Source organism: Hyposmocoma kahamanoa, unplaced genomic scaffold, assembly GCF_003589595.1.
Source record: "Hyposmocoma kahamanoa isolate Upper Pololo Valley unplaced genomic scaffold, ASM358959v1 62, whole genome shotgun sequence".
Lineage (NCBI taxonomy): Eukaryota > Metazoa > Arthropoda > Insecta > Lepidoptera > Cosmopterigidae > Hyposmocoma > Hyposmocoma kahamanoa.
Window position 1 is genome coordinate 7,357,356 of NW_020653850.1, and position 17,381 is coordinate 7,374,736.

General features: G+C 35.2%; 1 protein-coding gene across 1 annotated transcript in view; it reads left to right on the forward strand.

Moving 5' to 3' along the window:
* Positions 1-17,381, forward strand: part of LOC113229743 — a 52,440-nt gene that overhangs the window by 24,062 nt on the left and 10,997 nt on the right. Inside the window, exons 2-3 of the mRNA XM_026463426.1 lie at positions 10,014-10,232; positions 10,275-10,572. Coding sequence (XP_026319211.1) covers positions 10,014-10,232; positions 10,275-10,572 — 517 coding nt within the window. The remainder of the gene's footprint in view (positions 1-10,013; positions 10,233-10,274; positions 10,573-17,381) is intronic.

The following is a 17,381-nucleotide window of genomic DNA, read 5'->3' on the forward strand; positions in this document are numbered from 1 at the left end:
TATAGGAGTAAGGAATAGAATCTTAAAGTAATTTTTGAATAAGGTGTGTTTTTCGCATACGTTCTTAAAACGAAATAAAGTCATGAAAGTTAACCACTATATTTATTTATCTTATATGAAGACAAACAGATTAAAACTAAATTAAATAATAATAACAATATTTGATAGCTAATTACAGATCCTCACAAATAATAAGGAACCTTGGTGTGCAAGTAATTTAATACATAAAAAGACAACTGCAGTTGTAAGCCTTACTATGAGTCAAAGATATAAATCTTAAAAATCAAATGAGAATTAAAACTACTTTTATTTGATTTTATATTTAAAAAAATAGAAAAATAGAAGACAAAAAATTACGAATTTAAGAAACGGATCTACGTCTCAGTTATAATACATTACCCTCGCTGATATTTTGCCATATACCTTAATTGGTTGTGGTACGGTGTGGCGGGATACGATACGGTTTCGAGGCACTTTTTTTTTTGCTTACGTGTGGTGGGTGCAAGGTTATACTCGTGCTACTCAAGGTTGCTGAAGACTTCGGGTACGAACTCGGCACTCCGAGATTTTTCTTTTGCATTGTATTAAGAGCTTTCACGCCAAAAAAGTTTTGACGTTGGCTCCGCCCAAATTTGTGAAACAAATATATGCCTAAAGTTCGCGTGACAAGCGACAGGAGATTTTGAATTTTGCGCATTAAAAGTACCAAATTCGTTTTAGCGGAATAACTCTAAAATTAAAGGATTTAAAAAAAATCCGTAGTGACAGTTGTCGATCATGCATAAATATAATTAATTATCTAATTTTTGTCCTAATAATCTGTATCATTTCGAGGATAAATCGAAAAAAATGTGAAAATTAGAGGTCATTTCGTGATTTTTATCTATCGAGGAAACTTAATTGTTTTATGTTTTATGTATGTAATGTCTATGCTTGAATATATCGTGTAGTTACTCATACAATATTTTATTTTTAACTTTAAAGTGGATATACCCCGCTAAAATCAAATCAAAAAAGGAATTTTTCCTCTGCTCCCTCTTAAAATACTCCATGCACGCTCTGCATAGACAGCTTTCTGTAAAAACTAATTAAAAAATGTTATTGTACGGACCATAACCCGTTTAAGCAGCAATAACAGGATGGAGCTCATGGTTATTGTATAAAAAAATATATATAGACACAGGCATTGAGCGTTACAAATGTTTCTCTGGCATGTTTACCAATATTAGTAGTTTTTGTCGCTTTATGTGTTTTTGACACTAAGTGTTTGGTGTCCGTCCCCGAAATGTCGACAGAGATTAAGAACGACGTTCCAAATCAAAACGACACAAATAATAAATTAAAATGTTCAAGAACAACAGACTCATAAGAAACATATTTAAAGAAATCTGCAGACTGGGATTGCTGGTAAAATAACCTACATGGTATTTTTATTAGAGCATTGACACTAGTAAATTTAAATAAAATATTCTCTATGTAAAGGTTCCGATCAAATCAGGCAACGTAATAGAATTTTGATTGTCAGTACGTAAAATTTTTTTTTATCTCTGAATATAAAATATAAAATAAAAAAAAATTTGCTACAATTTTGACGTAAAAGAATTATGTACATCACAATATAGAACATGGTCATTTTCAAGTTAGTTTTCTGTATCAAATTTTGGTAGCAATTTTTAATTTTAAATGTTCGATTATATTATCGTACAATATTAAATGATATTTCAGGTTGCTATACTTGATTATTAAATGATGCTTCATGATAATAGTCTAAATTGCCACCGAAATTAGGAACTGAAAACTTATCTGAAAATTACCCATAAATATTTTTTCCGTCAGAATTATACTAGACGTACTACTAATCACGTAAAAACGGGACTACTAATCATTTGCAATTAATTAATTACAAATTAAAAGTGCTGAAGTAAATTAATTAAGTAGGAACTACTTATCGTTTGAGTAATTCAGTCTGCGTTTGTTACTAATTACGTGCAAAGATGAACAAAGCTAAGTAAATAATTGCAACACTATTTGTCAATGTCTAATTCAATGAGTTATTTTAAGGTATTACGTGGCAATGGTAGTGTCCTTTATTTATACAAAAAAAGATAAGTCCTTCAATTGCAAAAGTACTTACAGCTTACATAAAGATTCATATAATTTTAGGATCTAGCTTACCTTTTTGTTTAGGTAACATTACTTTTTATAGTAACTGATACTTGCCTGACCTCTCAAACAATTTACACTGCTATAAAGTACGACGTATATCTCAAATTCCAAAATTATTAAATCACGTATATTTTTTTTAAACAATTCAACGTTTCGATCTCTTTACAGATCCTGTGGTCACGGCTGATTGAGATGGTAAAGTCACCAGATCAGAATAGGGGGTTTGCATTAATAATAGATATAACTGGTTGATATGGATCCCAAAAAAATTGTTTAATTTCGATATTACGTGAGATTTTTGATAATGCCCAACTGGTGTTATTGACAATTATGAAATCTATGAATGGAAATAATTGATATCTTGTATTTTTTTATGATACTAAATGACGGGACGAACAAGTCGTGCGCCTGATGGTAAGCTGTGTAGCTTACCATCTGTCCAATACATTACAGTGCCACTCTTTGCTTTAAATTGTAAAGATCTGAGGGGCACTACCACTGTGACCGTCACCCTGAGACTGAGACATAAGCTGACAAATCCCATGTGCCTGTAATTTCATCAGCAAAAGTACCCACCTAGAACTTGGCCACGCTGTCCTAACCTGACTGTCATTACTAACCGCCATCCGATCTTTCAGACCTTTCACGGCTTTCTATAGAATACTAATGATTGCGTAAATGATCAGTATGAATCTGACTCAAGTGATATCTTGAGTAATATAATATAATAGTTTTCATGAGTAACCAGTAATCTTGCTTATCATAATACTCGTAATACTTCCATAACTGACGTAGCATTAAGACGAGTCACCTGTGGAGAAGCACGACTGTTTTGCTTGATCACATGGTTTAGGCATTTATTTATAATAACGGTTTTACAAAAAACATAGGATACACCTATAAATATTGTCTAAAGAATGTATTAACGGGTTACACGACAGTATTGGATATTTTATTAGATATTAGTAGATTTATCCGATCATATAAAATATTGAAAACAGTCGAAAATAAAAATCTAAAATGAATGATTTAAGAATAAAATATGTAACTTTGTACATAATTTTTATATTGAGATATTTCTACTTATGTAATACATAGAACCTGCTAAGCTTGGGTTTTCAACTATAGCCCTATTAGTTATTAAATTCACATTTTGTCCTAAAATTTGAAAATTGCCCAGCGGTTCTTATTCTATTCATATTAATTTATAGCGCGAGAATTGCAGACCGCGACTGGCGATCCCACACTTTTCACCTCCTAAAATTTAAGCTTGAAATGTTGAAATACCTCGCCTTAAGAATGTTTGAATGAGTAACGTAAATTGCGTCAAAAAGGCATCGATAAGTAAAAGGTGACTCCTTATGTAAATTAAATTTCAGCTGATAAAATAATAAGTACATATATAATATTTACTTTATTATTGATGAGTCATCTAGTCATCTGTTTGTTTTAGTCATTGCAATGATAAATTAAATCATTTTTGTTTGTTTTTGTGCTGTCATTTAAATATCTATTTATGAAAAACAAACGAATCTTCATCATAGCGTATCGATGGCACGTACTATTATTATGGCATCCCAAAATTTTGCCTCGCTGACCACGTTACTGGTAACTGCCATTAAACATTCCAGAGCGTACATTGCTTTTTTTATTATAATATCAAGTGACGCCACGAACAAGTCGTGCGCCTGATGGTAAGCTACACACCTGTCCATAAGAGCCTGTACACACGGCGTATTTTATACACGCCGACGACGCACGTATACGCGCCGTAAACGCCCGTCGTCTACGAGTTCACGCGTTGCAGACGCACAGTAGTCGCGCGTATGTATTGCGCATTTTGATAAAAGATAGTTTTAATTTTTAGTTTTGTAAGTTTTTGTTTTGTTTGTTAATTTCAGTTTGTTTTGTTTGTTAATTTCAGTTAGTTTTTTTAAATTAAGCAACTACATGAAATTCTAAGTGTAAACTCCAGTGGAGTATATAAGCTTCTTGCTTATAACACGATGTTTGAATCGATTCACTGCAGCGCGTCTGCCGCGCGTGTACGTGAAACGCGTGTCGTCGGCGCGTATAGAATACGCCGTGTGCATAGGCTCTAACAGTTGTAGTGCTTTAAATTGCAAAGATGAGGGGCACTGCCCGCCACCCTGATTGCTTCTACTTGCTTTTCAAGAAATCATTCTTGTGGACTTACTGCGTAAGCTACATTCGCTGACAGGAATACCACTTGTCGGCAAACATATCAGCCTACCGGATCTGAGCCAGAAACTCGTTGAGCAATGCGATGGCTCTCGTGATCAAGAAGATAACAAAAATAAAATAATAAGGTATACATTATTACGGAAATGACTCTACGAGTATTAAATTTGTAACCCAACTAGCATGAGTCTGACTCAAGCGCTATCTCCAATGACATAGTATTACAGTTTTCATGACTAACATGTAAGCTTGCATTCCATACACTCGTAATTACGTTATTCATACACGACATAGTAGGAAATTTTATTCTTTTAAACTTTCGCGTTGCATTTTACTAACATTTGGAAACGGGAATAAACGCGTGTTAAACACGAATAGGTATTTTTTCCACACCTACCTACTTTACCGACGTTTCGTCCAGTGCAACCTGGCCGAAACATCAGGAAAGTGGGCGCTGGTGTCATCGGGAAACTAGGTAAGTGTGAAAAATATCTAGTTGTGTTTAAACGCGTTTATTCCCGTTTCCAAATGTTAACAGTAGGAAATTTATGACCGATAAACAAAATGCAATATTTATTTTATTAAACACGGACAAAGTTTATTGACATTTTTCATGTTTATTTTGAAATGATGGGCCTATCAGACACAATGATTGCAGCAACCATTTCAAGTAATGAATTTAATGTTGTAATTGTTTCAACGAAGTATTCACCATATAAGACATTTTTGGAATATTGTCAGTATAGCTTTATAAAGGTGCCTACAAATTTACTCGATTTTTTGACGATTGACACGTGTCGATCCACAAAAAAATACGATATCGATCGTCTGTTTCTTACACATTTACTCAACTTTGTCTGATCACACTCAATGATCGACAAAAATCGAGCAAATCTGTAGGCACCTTTATACAATACAAAACAAGCTTATTTGAATGCATTTATTAGTTTTCAGCTACGGTTCTCTATACTTTTGTTTAGTGGTATAAATAATAGAAAAGGTTGCCTCTGAAGTTGGTTGTTCAGTCAACAGAATCGGAGTGCTTATTAGTTAGTTATATTACGATTATCTTGTAATGCGAAAACACATTTTTACACAAGTTAATTAGGACTCTCCAATATATAAAATGTAACATTAATTTTATAGTTAGAGGAAACTCCTATTACAGACATAATAGAATATTGGACATAATATTCCGGATTAATTTTAATTATTAATTTAATTAAACAAATAATTGTTCAACGTGGTCGAGAACTTTACACAAAAAAGGAGTTTTATGTAGTTGGGATTTTTGAGATTTTTTAAATTCGGGAATTTTAAATGGAATCTCAGATCCATTTGCTTTGTAAAAGAATAATTACACCTGGACAGTTGGCGGTATTCATGAACATAGTAATTATGCTTAAAGTTGATAAACACTGCAAAAGTGCTACTATTTATTTTAATAGAAACTAAAAATAATGACATAACATAGATTGGCGAACATTTTGTCCATTGAACGGACTGGAAATATAAATTATACTAGCATTTTCAATACATTATTAGTGAAAATAAAACTGGCAGATTTAGTAGCAGTAGAGTTTCTTAAGAAAGATTTCTGCCGTCATGCAGTAATGTGAGCATTACTGCGTTCCGGTTTTGAAAACTAACTTGTCAACTTATGTCTCAGGTAACAGGCACAGTGTCCGTGCCTCTTAGAGCTTTGCGATTTAAAGCTCTGAGTGGCACTGTAACTGTTATTGACACGCGTGTAGCTTACCACTAGGCACACAACTTGTTCGTCCCGTCACTCGATATTATAAAAAAAGATCTTTGCGATATAAAACAGACCTTACCACCAGGCGCACGACTTGTTCTTCCTAGCACATGGTATGATAAAAAACATATAACTGAGAAGACGTTGTATCAGACACTTGAATATTTTCGAAAGATGTCCATTATCTTCTTCTTATCGTAAATATTCTTCTTATTATATACTAAAATGTTTGCCATCGCGGTGACAGGATTTACCAATCGGGTGAATATTTCAAGATGATTTTAAAGTTAAAAAGTTTTCCGAACGGAATATTGTCGTTCTTAGTTTAAAATTAATTATAAATAAATTTTCTCTTCTCTTCTTCTCAATCTTTTTTTGTTTAATCTGTTGAATTATTTCTTAATTACTCTGGAATCACATTAGACATTCTTCTTAGCGTATCGTTGGCATATAGTAATCGCGATACAACGATTTACCTAGTCGCCGATTATTGCCCATGGTGCGTCAGACAAACAGGAAAGGCATGGGTACGTCGTGCGGGGAGGCTCCTTGCGCCCCACAGTTCCAATGTAAAAACAATTGTTGTGGAATATGTATCTATATCGAAGGTTCATATGTCTTAGACGACGACGACATGAAACCAAAACTCCCTTAGGAGACTCCTGCACATGTGACTGAATGATTACCTAAATCCACTTTATTTGTACTATGGGAAGTTTTGTTGTAAACTACATCCGTATTGCACCTTGTTGAGTTTTAGTTAGCTGTTTTATTAATAAGTAAATAAATAATAACCTCACAGGACTTTTTTTTATAACGTCAAGTGACGGGACGAATATGTCGTGCGCCTGATGGTGAGCCATACGCCTGTCCGTAACAGTTGCAGAGCCACTCAGAGCTTTATACAGCAAAGATTTGAGCGGCACTACCACTGCGCCCGTCACCTTAAGACATAAGTTGACAAGTCTCATGTGCCTGTAATTTCAACAGCACCCTTATCCTTCAAAACCGAAACACATTAAAGCTGACATTACTGCTTGGCGGCAGAAATAGGTAAGGTGGCATTACTTCTCTGAACGAACTCTTTCACTTTTGACATAATTTTCCCAAAAAATAGATTAGGTTTTTGTTTTACAATCTGACACGTTTTAGATCTGTATTTGGTAGTAATTTCAAACGTGCAAGCGTCCTCCCCGACGCCTCCTACCCCCACTCCTGTGCTTTGCATCGAACTGGTATTTGCGCTTTATTTTGTTGCCGTACAGAATTATCACCGCTTAGTGCGATCTGTTGAAATATTTTTATTTTTGTACGAAAATAAAATGTGATGAATTTTTAAGTCATAGGAAAAAGTTGTTAGTGAAAGTCAAATAGTGGAACAGATGATTATTCCATAGGTTTTACTTGAAAACGTCATTTTTAAGCTACTGCTCGTTCACTACGCTGATCTCCCTGAGAAGAACAAGCAAGAAACTCTGGGGATTGCTCTTTTCAAATAAACTTAAATGCTATAGAATACATTTTGAATCATATTTGTGTGGAATCTAGACTCACGTTGTCTTTCCATACATCTTTATCTAACACGCAGTCTATAATTTACTCTACAATATTAAGTAAAAAAGTAAATAGTAATAGCCCTGAGAGATTGTTACTAATTTACAGGTAACTCGGTACATATTTTCTTTTTTATGATATCAAGTGACAAGTGTTAACCGACACGCATGTCCATAGCAGTTGCAGTGCCGCCCAGAGCTTGAAATTGCAAAAATCTGAGGGGTACTGCCTCTGCGCCCATCACCCAGAGACACAAGTTAAAAAGTCCCATGTGCCTGTAATTTCACCAGCATTCTTACCCTTCAAAACCGGAACGTAGCATCATATTACTGCTTGGCGGCAGAAACAGGTAAGGTGGCAGTATTTCCCTGGACGAACTCTTTCACAGGGAACTCTACTGCAACTATATAAATACCTATGCTACTAAAGTGTATAAAATATATACGTAATTAATAAAAAAATAAAAAGTATACCTTCTATGTTATTCACGTTTCATTTGATATAACATTGTTCATATATTACTGCGGTAGTTAATTATATAACTAATAGTATCGTTAGCCAATCATTATCAATACATTTCATTGCATTTTACGATGTGACGTATGATTGATTGACGTCATGGAGTTGGGTTTTGTTATTTCCTTTTACACGATACTAAGTATAATAGTTTTGTACAGTTTTTTTTTCTAATGCTGCTTGGGACGAACAAGCTGTGCGGCTGCTGGTAAACGACACGCCTGTCCATAACAGCTGCAATGCCACTCAGAGCTTTAAATCGCAAAGATCTGAGGTGCACTACTTCTGCGCCCATCACCCTGTGACACAAGTTAAAAATTCCCACGTGCCTTTTTTTTACGGGGGGGAAATCTTTATAGATACTCCTGAGCCCAGGGAGACTCAGGGGTTATGTAGGGACTCTCCTACAACCCACTACAATCCCCCGGGTTTACCTCCCGCCTGTTGAGTCGGTGCCGTGGGGTCGGTGCACATTCACCACGACGCCGCCCGGCCGCCCTAAGTTTTGCCAGGGTTCCCGCGCCAACGGAAGGCAGGCCAGTTGTCCTCCGACCCGCCCCCCTTACGAGTGAGGCCGTGCAATGCAGGCTCCGGAGTCCCTGTCCAGAGCCTGTAATTTCACCAGCACCCTTACCCTTCAAAATCGAAACGCAGTAATGCTCACATTACTGCTTGGCGGCACAAATAGGTACTTCCCTGAAGGAACTCTTTCACAAGGGGCTCTACTGCTACTAATTGTAAATTTGTTTTGATTGATTCATAAATAATCGGTTTATCGGTAAACTTGCTAGAAGACGTTTTAATTTAATTATAATGCTCTTAAAACTTCATTAAACATAGAAGGTAGTTGGATGCAAATTATGAATTTACTCACAACTTCGAAAATAGGTTTTTCATAGAAAAAGCACAAAAGCTTTGTATTTTGAGTAATATTTAGTTAAAGCTGTGAAAACCTTTTCTTAAAACAATAAAATAAATAAAAACAAGAAAAACTAATAAAAACATACTTTACTACATGGAAGTTTTTTTACAACATAGATTTTTGTATTTTTATGTATGGTATGTCTTTGTAATATACAACATAATATGCATGCTACGACCTACATTTTAATACCACAATAGCGTTCGACAAGAAAATGTTTTCTTATTTTCATTTTACAAATAAAATAGACGAAAAATATTTTAGTAAACAATGGTGACTCGTGGTTCCGTTACAATGGCATGTTATTAACCTTTTACCGTGTTTCCCATAATGTGCTTATTTACGGTGTATAAGAGAATTTTCCAATTTTCGACAATTATTGTTGAAGGTCGCCATAACATCGAGTGACTAATATTGGAATCAAGTATCTTTAGTTACGCTTTTGAAAATTTCCTACTAGGCGAAGTCGTTCTTTAATGAAGTGGAAAGGATTATAAGCACTATCTACCGCCGGATGCGCTTGAGTCATCGGCAAGACGTCATTGGATAATTACTATTCCCTTTGGAAGATTTTGTGGAATATTTCTGAGCTTGAATTGAATACTTGTTTTTTTATTTAGTATTTATATGCGTATATTAATGTTAGATATTTTAAAATTATTTTCAAGTATGTATGTAAAAATCAACAATGTTTATGTAAGCGTGCTAAATATGTTTACATATCTATTCAGAGACGTAATTAGGTTGAGTCCCAAATAATCATATATAAAGAAATTAATGAATCGCTTTTCCGAAATCTGCCCATACACTGTAGCAACATCCTGGGCACCCGGATGTCCGGAACCGGAGCTGAAATTTCCGTTCACATAAACGTAAGTGTCTGCATTTCATTATAAGCAAGGTCGTTTATTAGCAATCGGAATTTCCAACCCTTACCCACCGGGCCCGTACATAGACATAACCGGACCCTTGCGGCTTGGGGAGGGAACTGATGACCCGCCTTCCGTTAGCACGCGGCGTCATTGGCTTGTTGGAGGGGCTCGACCGATTCTCACCTGCCATATGGCCTCGCCCACCGGAGCCCCACTTTACCTTACCACCAGGGCTTTATCTTACGTGCGTCGCTTCAACTGATTTAGTCGGTCACCCGACACGAAGCGTGCCACATCACCTCGCGTTTTTGGAGGTGTTACACATCGTCTAATAATGGATTACATTGTCATCCCCAACTTTGCTTTATTGCGACACGTTACTATGATAGTAAGACTCAAGACGGAAGTGACCTCAAGTTGTTGTCAGCCACAAGTGCATCCTGTCAAGGGTTGCTCCAATGTTGTGCACCGGCTATCGAGTTGTGAACAATGCATTAGGACCAGATTAAATAAAAAATACAGTGACTGTGATAGTGAATTAGTGGATAACACATTACCTTATAAGACGAGAGCGGCGAAAAGTAGTAAGCATTTTTTTTATTCTATTTATCTTGGGAATAAATAAAAAACTTTTCCATAACCTTAATTCTATAATAATATTAATTTTTATTTGCACCGGAAAAATTGCTCTTCTGTTATGAAAAAATAATTACATCAATTTATAGATGATTTTATAATTTCATGATTTTAATTTCAAATATCAATGTATTTTTTAAATCAAATTAATGATTCAAATGATTAAAAGTGCTGATCCAATTTCAAATGTCAAATAATAACTCTATTAACGTTTGGAGTGTTTACATATTAAACTGCAAAATCTTGACTATCATTTATTTATTTACAAAGTGTACATCCGGTGCCTACCTATACAAATAGGTAGGTTTACATCCGCAGCCAAGACTCGATCTCGCTAAGTAATAGAGCTTACAATTAAATAGGGTTGTGCTGTTAGACTGTCATTAGAAAACCAAAATAGAAACAATTGTATTTCATCGTTAGCTCCAATTTTATTGGAATAATAAATAATAATAATAGCGTTAATTTATTACATTAAAAATATAGTATAGTTGTTAAAACGAAAAACTAAATTTGTTTGCTATACGGATTCTAAATTTTTTTGTTACAATCCTAAATCGTTTTGTTTGATTTATATTTTGTAATTTAAAAGCTGTTTTTCACCTTTGGCATTATTTTCCTTTTGTTTAAATTATATTACTAAAATGTCACAAAGGAATTAAAATGAACAATAAGTATCCCTTGCAATCCATTGCAAATCCCGATCATCGCTATATCTTACTCATCATTGCAAATGAATCAATTGAATCCAATCAAAATGAAATAATCAATTTAATTGAATTAAAAATCGATACCCCATCCCTACTTACAATTTCATTACGAGCAAAAACTGGGTTCGGTCTCTTTACAATGTGAAACACGAAGATCTGAACTGACTAACTAGGCTTAAACTGTAATTAAACCAGGTAACTGTTACCGGTATGACATTTCTGGCTAAATGTTTCTATCCTTTAACAGCCGTACAGTTAAGCGCACAGACTTCACTCTACTATACTAGAACTCTTTCGTAATTGGTAGGTAGGTACAGTCTTACTCAAAAGAAAAGCCTGCCTTCAAACAGTTAATCCATATTATTTACTCATCATTCGTTGCGTAAATTAAACTTTTAAATATTTCAATATTGCCACTATGGATTTAACCATTAATCCATTCATTAATTATGCTCATTAACTTATAAATAAAAATATAACATTAATTTGAAATCATTAATTAATGAAGATAAAAACTTTTTCTGCTACCTGTACTATCGCGTTTCTATTTAAGGCCAAGAAATGATTTAAGTGTATCTGTATAAAAACATAAGCGTTCAGTCAACAGTTACGGATAATTACGCTTTTTATGCGGGCCGCACGCTCCGCATGCATAATTTTGACAGATATATGTTTAATGTAATTAATTTATAATAATGATTGACAAAGTGTACTTGAAGAATGCAATTTATAAATATTGATACCAATATTTAAAAAACTACATTAAAAACAAGTAATTAGCAGTAATACTCAAAGGTTTTAATAGCTTCTTTTCTTGTATCATTAAAGGGTACAGTAATGACTGTGCCCTATATAATAATGATTAGGATCGATTTCTTATTAATTATTGACATTATATTTAATTACGATGTACTAATTAGTTGCTTATTGTGACATATTTGTCAACGAGTATTAAGACTGTAAATAATAAAAAAGAAATTAATTATTGACGTCAGTAAATGTAAAAAGCTTTTAGAAGCAGTAGTGTAACTCAAAATATATCATTATGGTTTCAAAAAAAAAATTCTGTGAAGTTTTATTTCAGATATAAAAATTGGAGTCAGCTTTTAATCGAACTAGGAGCAGCAAACTCTTATCTGTATAAGCAACACTGTTTCAAAGAATTATTTTTTTTATAATACTAAGTGACAGGACGAACAAGTCGTTTGTCTGGTGGAAAGCAACACGCCTGTCCAATTTGCCTGTAATTTCACCAGGACCCAAACCCTTCGAAACCGGAACACAGTAATGTTCACATTACTGCTTGGTAGCAGAAATAGGTAAAGTGGTAGTACTTCCCTGGACGAACTCTTTCACAAGAAGCTCTACTGCTACTATTACTACGATACTATTTTATTATAAATACAAGATTCGTTACAAAGAACAAGTAGTAGCAAAACCCCAAACCTTATCTTCGGCAATTAAATAACAATTACACTTGCGTATGTCCGCCAAACACCAATAAAGGGAAAATAAAACGCTATATTGTATTTATTTTCCCGGAAGTTAACTTTCGTGTCGTATTGATTGTTAATTAGCTTATTAATAGATCGTAATATCCGATATTAGCCACGTTGTATAGGAATATGATGAGGACAGCCTCTTAAACTCGTGACAAGCTTAGAACTTTAACTTTTCTAGTAGTCATACGCTGCATGTTGTGTGGTTAGCATATTTGCGTATATCGGATGACTGAGCAAAATAATTAGCGTAATAGCATATCATCTAAGCAGAGCTAAGGGTGCCTGCGCACGCACAGCGTTGTCGCGTCACTTTCATGAACTACGTCCGCGTCATTAGGGCTGCGGTCCACTCCCTCATTAGCAACATTTTCACATAAAAGCGCTGCCCCGGCGCAGCTCATTTACCGCCCCGACTCGACACAATTATCAACAGTTATTTCAGTGAGCCACTCATGATTGCCGTATTTAGCTGTCACCCATTTACTGAGACATGTCGATCTCAACTAAGATGTAAACCCCACTGCAATAACCATCACTGTATGAAACCTAATTTACCCCTAAAAAAAGTAATGAGCACTGAAAATTGCTTTTCAATTATATAAATTTCCACTCAAAAAGCAATTACCGAAAACATGTAAACGCCAGTTGGTACCTTATTAAGTTTTCGGGTGTTTCATTAATTCAGAAGCGGACGTCGATCGATCTTCATTCCCGTCCTATTACCATTTAGAGCGATTTTCAGTTAATGAAGAGTGTATCACCGCACATCTTGTGATACCCAGCACGCCGCCACGCGCGTCCCCGCGCGATAATCGCCCTTATTATGCGCAGTCAAATTTTACGAGCGCATCGGTTGTTAGCCGCTACTAACAAAATGATGAACCGACTCAAATTAAACGTCTATTATGGCTAAACATGACGCTTTTTCTATTTTATGTCACGCGGACGGGTATAGGTCCCGTTAATGACCCAGCGCTGCAACCCTATCTAGATCATAAGTGCAGGGCGGTGAGATTCAGAGCAAAACAAAAACGTTGTTAATTTAATATAAACGACGGCGCGTTGGTGGCTAAGATTTTGACGCATTCATATTACAAATTTACATAATGATTGCGCAGGCGCCGGCGACAGACGACGTCCGGCCGTCGAACGGCGCAAGTTTTCTCGGTTTTTGAGCCGAAATTCTAGTTAGCAGGCGCGCGATTTCTTTTTAAAAAGGTTAACAAGGTCCCCTCGTTTGAGTCGTTTTTCGTGCCGCGATGCCTCCTTTTGTGTACGGGCGAGCTGTTAAAAAATAAACGAATTCTTTGTTTCTCGGGTAGTCGGGCCGACCTCCGACGCGGTCCCTACTTTTTTATGTCCCCTTATAACCTGTGTATTACTTACGTGTAGGTATCTACGGCTTTTTATGGTCGCCTGGTCAGTTCTTCAATGGGCTAAGGAATTCGATCGAGACTCCTGGTTAATGTTCATTTAAAATTATACCTCAATTATGTAATTTAAGTTGACGTCCCTTGTAAATTAAAGTATTACAGTAGTTCGATAAACATAAATTAACAAAGGAAATAGGAATTGAAAATTGCTGTTCATAGATTATGTTGTATGCTTCTATCGTGTACTCTAATAAACATTTCTCGTAGCGGAAACATGAGTTACTTTAGTCATTTTCAGTTTTCACCAAACGAATACTCGGAAGCATTGTACGTGAACATCGACCAACTTTATATAAAAAATCTCTCTGAGATTTTTCTCAGGAAAATGTCTGTCGCACAATAACTCTACGTCTTTTACGAGCTGACCTGTTGGTTTTTTTTTTGGTTGAACTTTTGACGGCGGTCTCGCGGTTGCTTTTGACCGGCACTCTAATAAAATGTTATGATCGTGTGTTTAACGCGTGTTGTTGTGTCGGGCCTTCTTTTTGACATGATCGTTATTGCCCCGCTCCACCTCTGCGGTCGCCTTTTGTGTTCCACTGTAACAACATTATTATTGTGTCAATTAGTCTGCTTCTAAATCGTAGAACAAAGGGCTGTAATTATTTTATATAGCACTTTATTGTTCCTGCACATTTGTATATGAACTCTAAATCACGGTACAAACTACTCCTTATTATCATACATATATACATTTGTATCCATTTAAAAGTATATTCTTGTCTCTTTCCTAAATAAGGGGGCGTGTGGTGATCCAGAGGGTCTAGTTAAATAATAAGCGGTGAGGGTCCTATAACTATAATATTCTTTTATTTGGCCGCTGCCCCCGGCAAGAGCGAAATTGGTCGAGAGCCCGCTAACGAGCCGCATTGGCAAAAAAACACGCACATATTTGTAATATAAGATGTATTGATAGATTTTATTTAAATTCTTTTGTAGTTCAAAAGCAGATAATGATCTTTGAGTGAAACGTTAAGCTTGTTTGAGTTTTGACGTATGGAAATTGGAAACAATAGACAGAGTTACTTAAATTTTAAATGTTGGAAAACCCCTCCGTACAGCGAATTACTCACCGTACATCATCGTTTCGGACCATGCGAATTGTCTTAAAAGATAACCTTAGTCATAAACTATCAGACAAAACCGTAGACATGATTCACACATTGAGTCAAAACAGAGAAAAAATATTACGCCTATGAGTAACACTCACTCCAAAGCCGTTTCAATTATATTTAATAACCATAGCTGTGTTATGGACGCCTGGCGCCGAATGCTGTAATAATTATTGAATCCCATAATCCAAGAAGACATACAATATTTATCATTGCGTAAAATCAAGTAATACGTTTTATAGTCGCAAATGTTTAAAGAAGTGTAATTAGACAAAAGAATGAGAATATTTTGCAACTAATTTATAAATATATAAATAATACTGGTTAGCCTATATATAGTCCCAGTGCTGGGCAAGGGCTTCCTCTCACAATGAGAGGGCTTGCTTCAGTTCCCACACAGACCCAATACGGATTAGAAACTTCGCACACGATGTTTTCCTTCACCGAAAAAAGCTCATGGTAAATTTCAAATTAAATTTCGTACATAAATTCCGAAAAACTCAGAGCTGCAAGCCGGATTCGAACCCACAACCCTCTGCTTGAGAGGCGGTAGGTCAAACCAATACGCAACCACAAATTTTATACATAAAAGTTCCTGTCTCTTTCCTAAATAATGTGCATGTGATCCAAAGATAAGCAGCCTGGTAAGCAGTACATGTTTCAACTAAATAGCCGTTATGTAAGCATTACAAAATTATTTCGCCTTTGAAGGGTGCTGCTATAATTACAGGCACACGAGGCTTGTCAACTTTATATCAGATTTTATTTCAGATCTTTGCAATTTATTGCTCTGAGTTCAATTGTTATGGGTAGGCGTGTCGCTGACCATCAGACGCACGACTTGTTCGGCCCGTCACTTGATATCGTAACAAAAAAGATAATATATACTTTATTATTACGTGTATTTTATAATTGTATAATCATAATTAATCACGTGTGATCATAGTGGAAGAAAACATTACAGAAAGCGAGATCTTATAACAAACCCGCTATAATTAAAAAAAAATATAACACTGTCATAACTAAAATCTTACAAAGATACGGTTACCTATCAGGAGTCCGAAATGACATTTTCCAGAAATAACGCTATTGCTAGAATTTTCATAACCTCGAAAGTAATTTTGAGAGGAAAATGTTTTTTCTTTTAAACCTAACTTAACCTAACCTAACCGAAACTAATCGTGTCTTTGCGATAAACATCCAACATATCCTGAAAGAACAATGGTTTCGTTATAATTCTGTTTTCGAGGTAGTGAAAATTCGAACAAACGTTATTTTCGACAAACTAAATTTGAGTTTTTAATAGATTACCAAGATCTACATACCACAAAACGTCTAAATTATAATATTGTAATTAAGGTCCTGTACGAAGAGATGTGGATAGCTCTTACTACTTACGTAATACTTACACAATGGAATTAATTCAACACAAGTAAATAAACAAATACAACAATAACAATTATTATCAATTGTTGTTGTTTAAATATCAGTTGTCAATTTTAAAGTTACTGTTCCTATAGTAAACGAAATATGGTGCCGTACTACCACTGAACTACTGAACATCTGAAATGCTTTTTAAGTTACTGAATGTCACGATGTTCCACCAGCATGACACTCAATTATTTTTGTGAAATTACTAGTTTGTTGTAATTATTAATACAACGATCGAACACTAGAAAAAATCCTTCGATCCGGCAGGATTCGAAGCAACGTCTTCCAGCAAACCGTGTCAGACGCCATGTCAACTAAGCCACGGAACGAACTAGCGGACCTTACGAATTTTTCTGTATGCTTGTTGCAAATCTACGTTTTTGGTTTTTAATCTGAAATAGTCCCCGAGCTCATTCCATCGTAGATCCCGTATTAGTTCCTTTCCTAGGTTAACGTCATTTACAATAAAAAAACAATACTTTCTCATCAGTTGAAATGAACTTACTAAAACAATTATTGTTGTAAACCTTGTTACTTCTAAGTCAAATTCTTGTATAGATTTATCATAA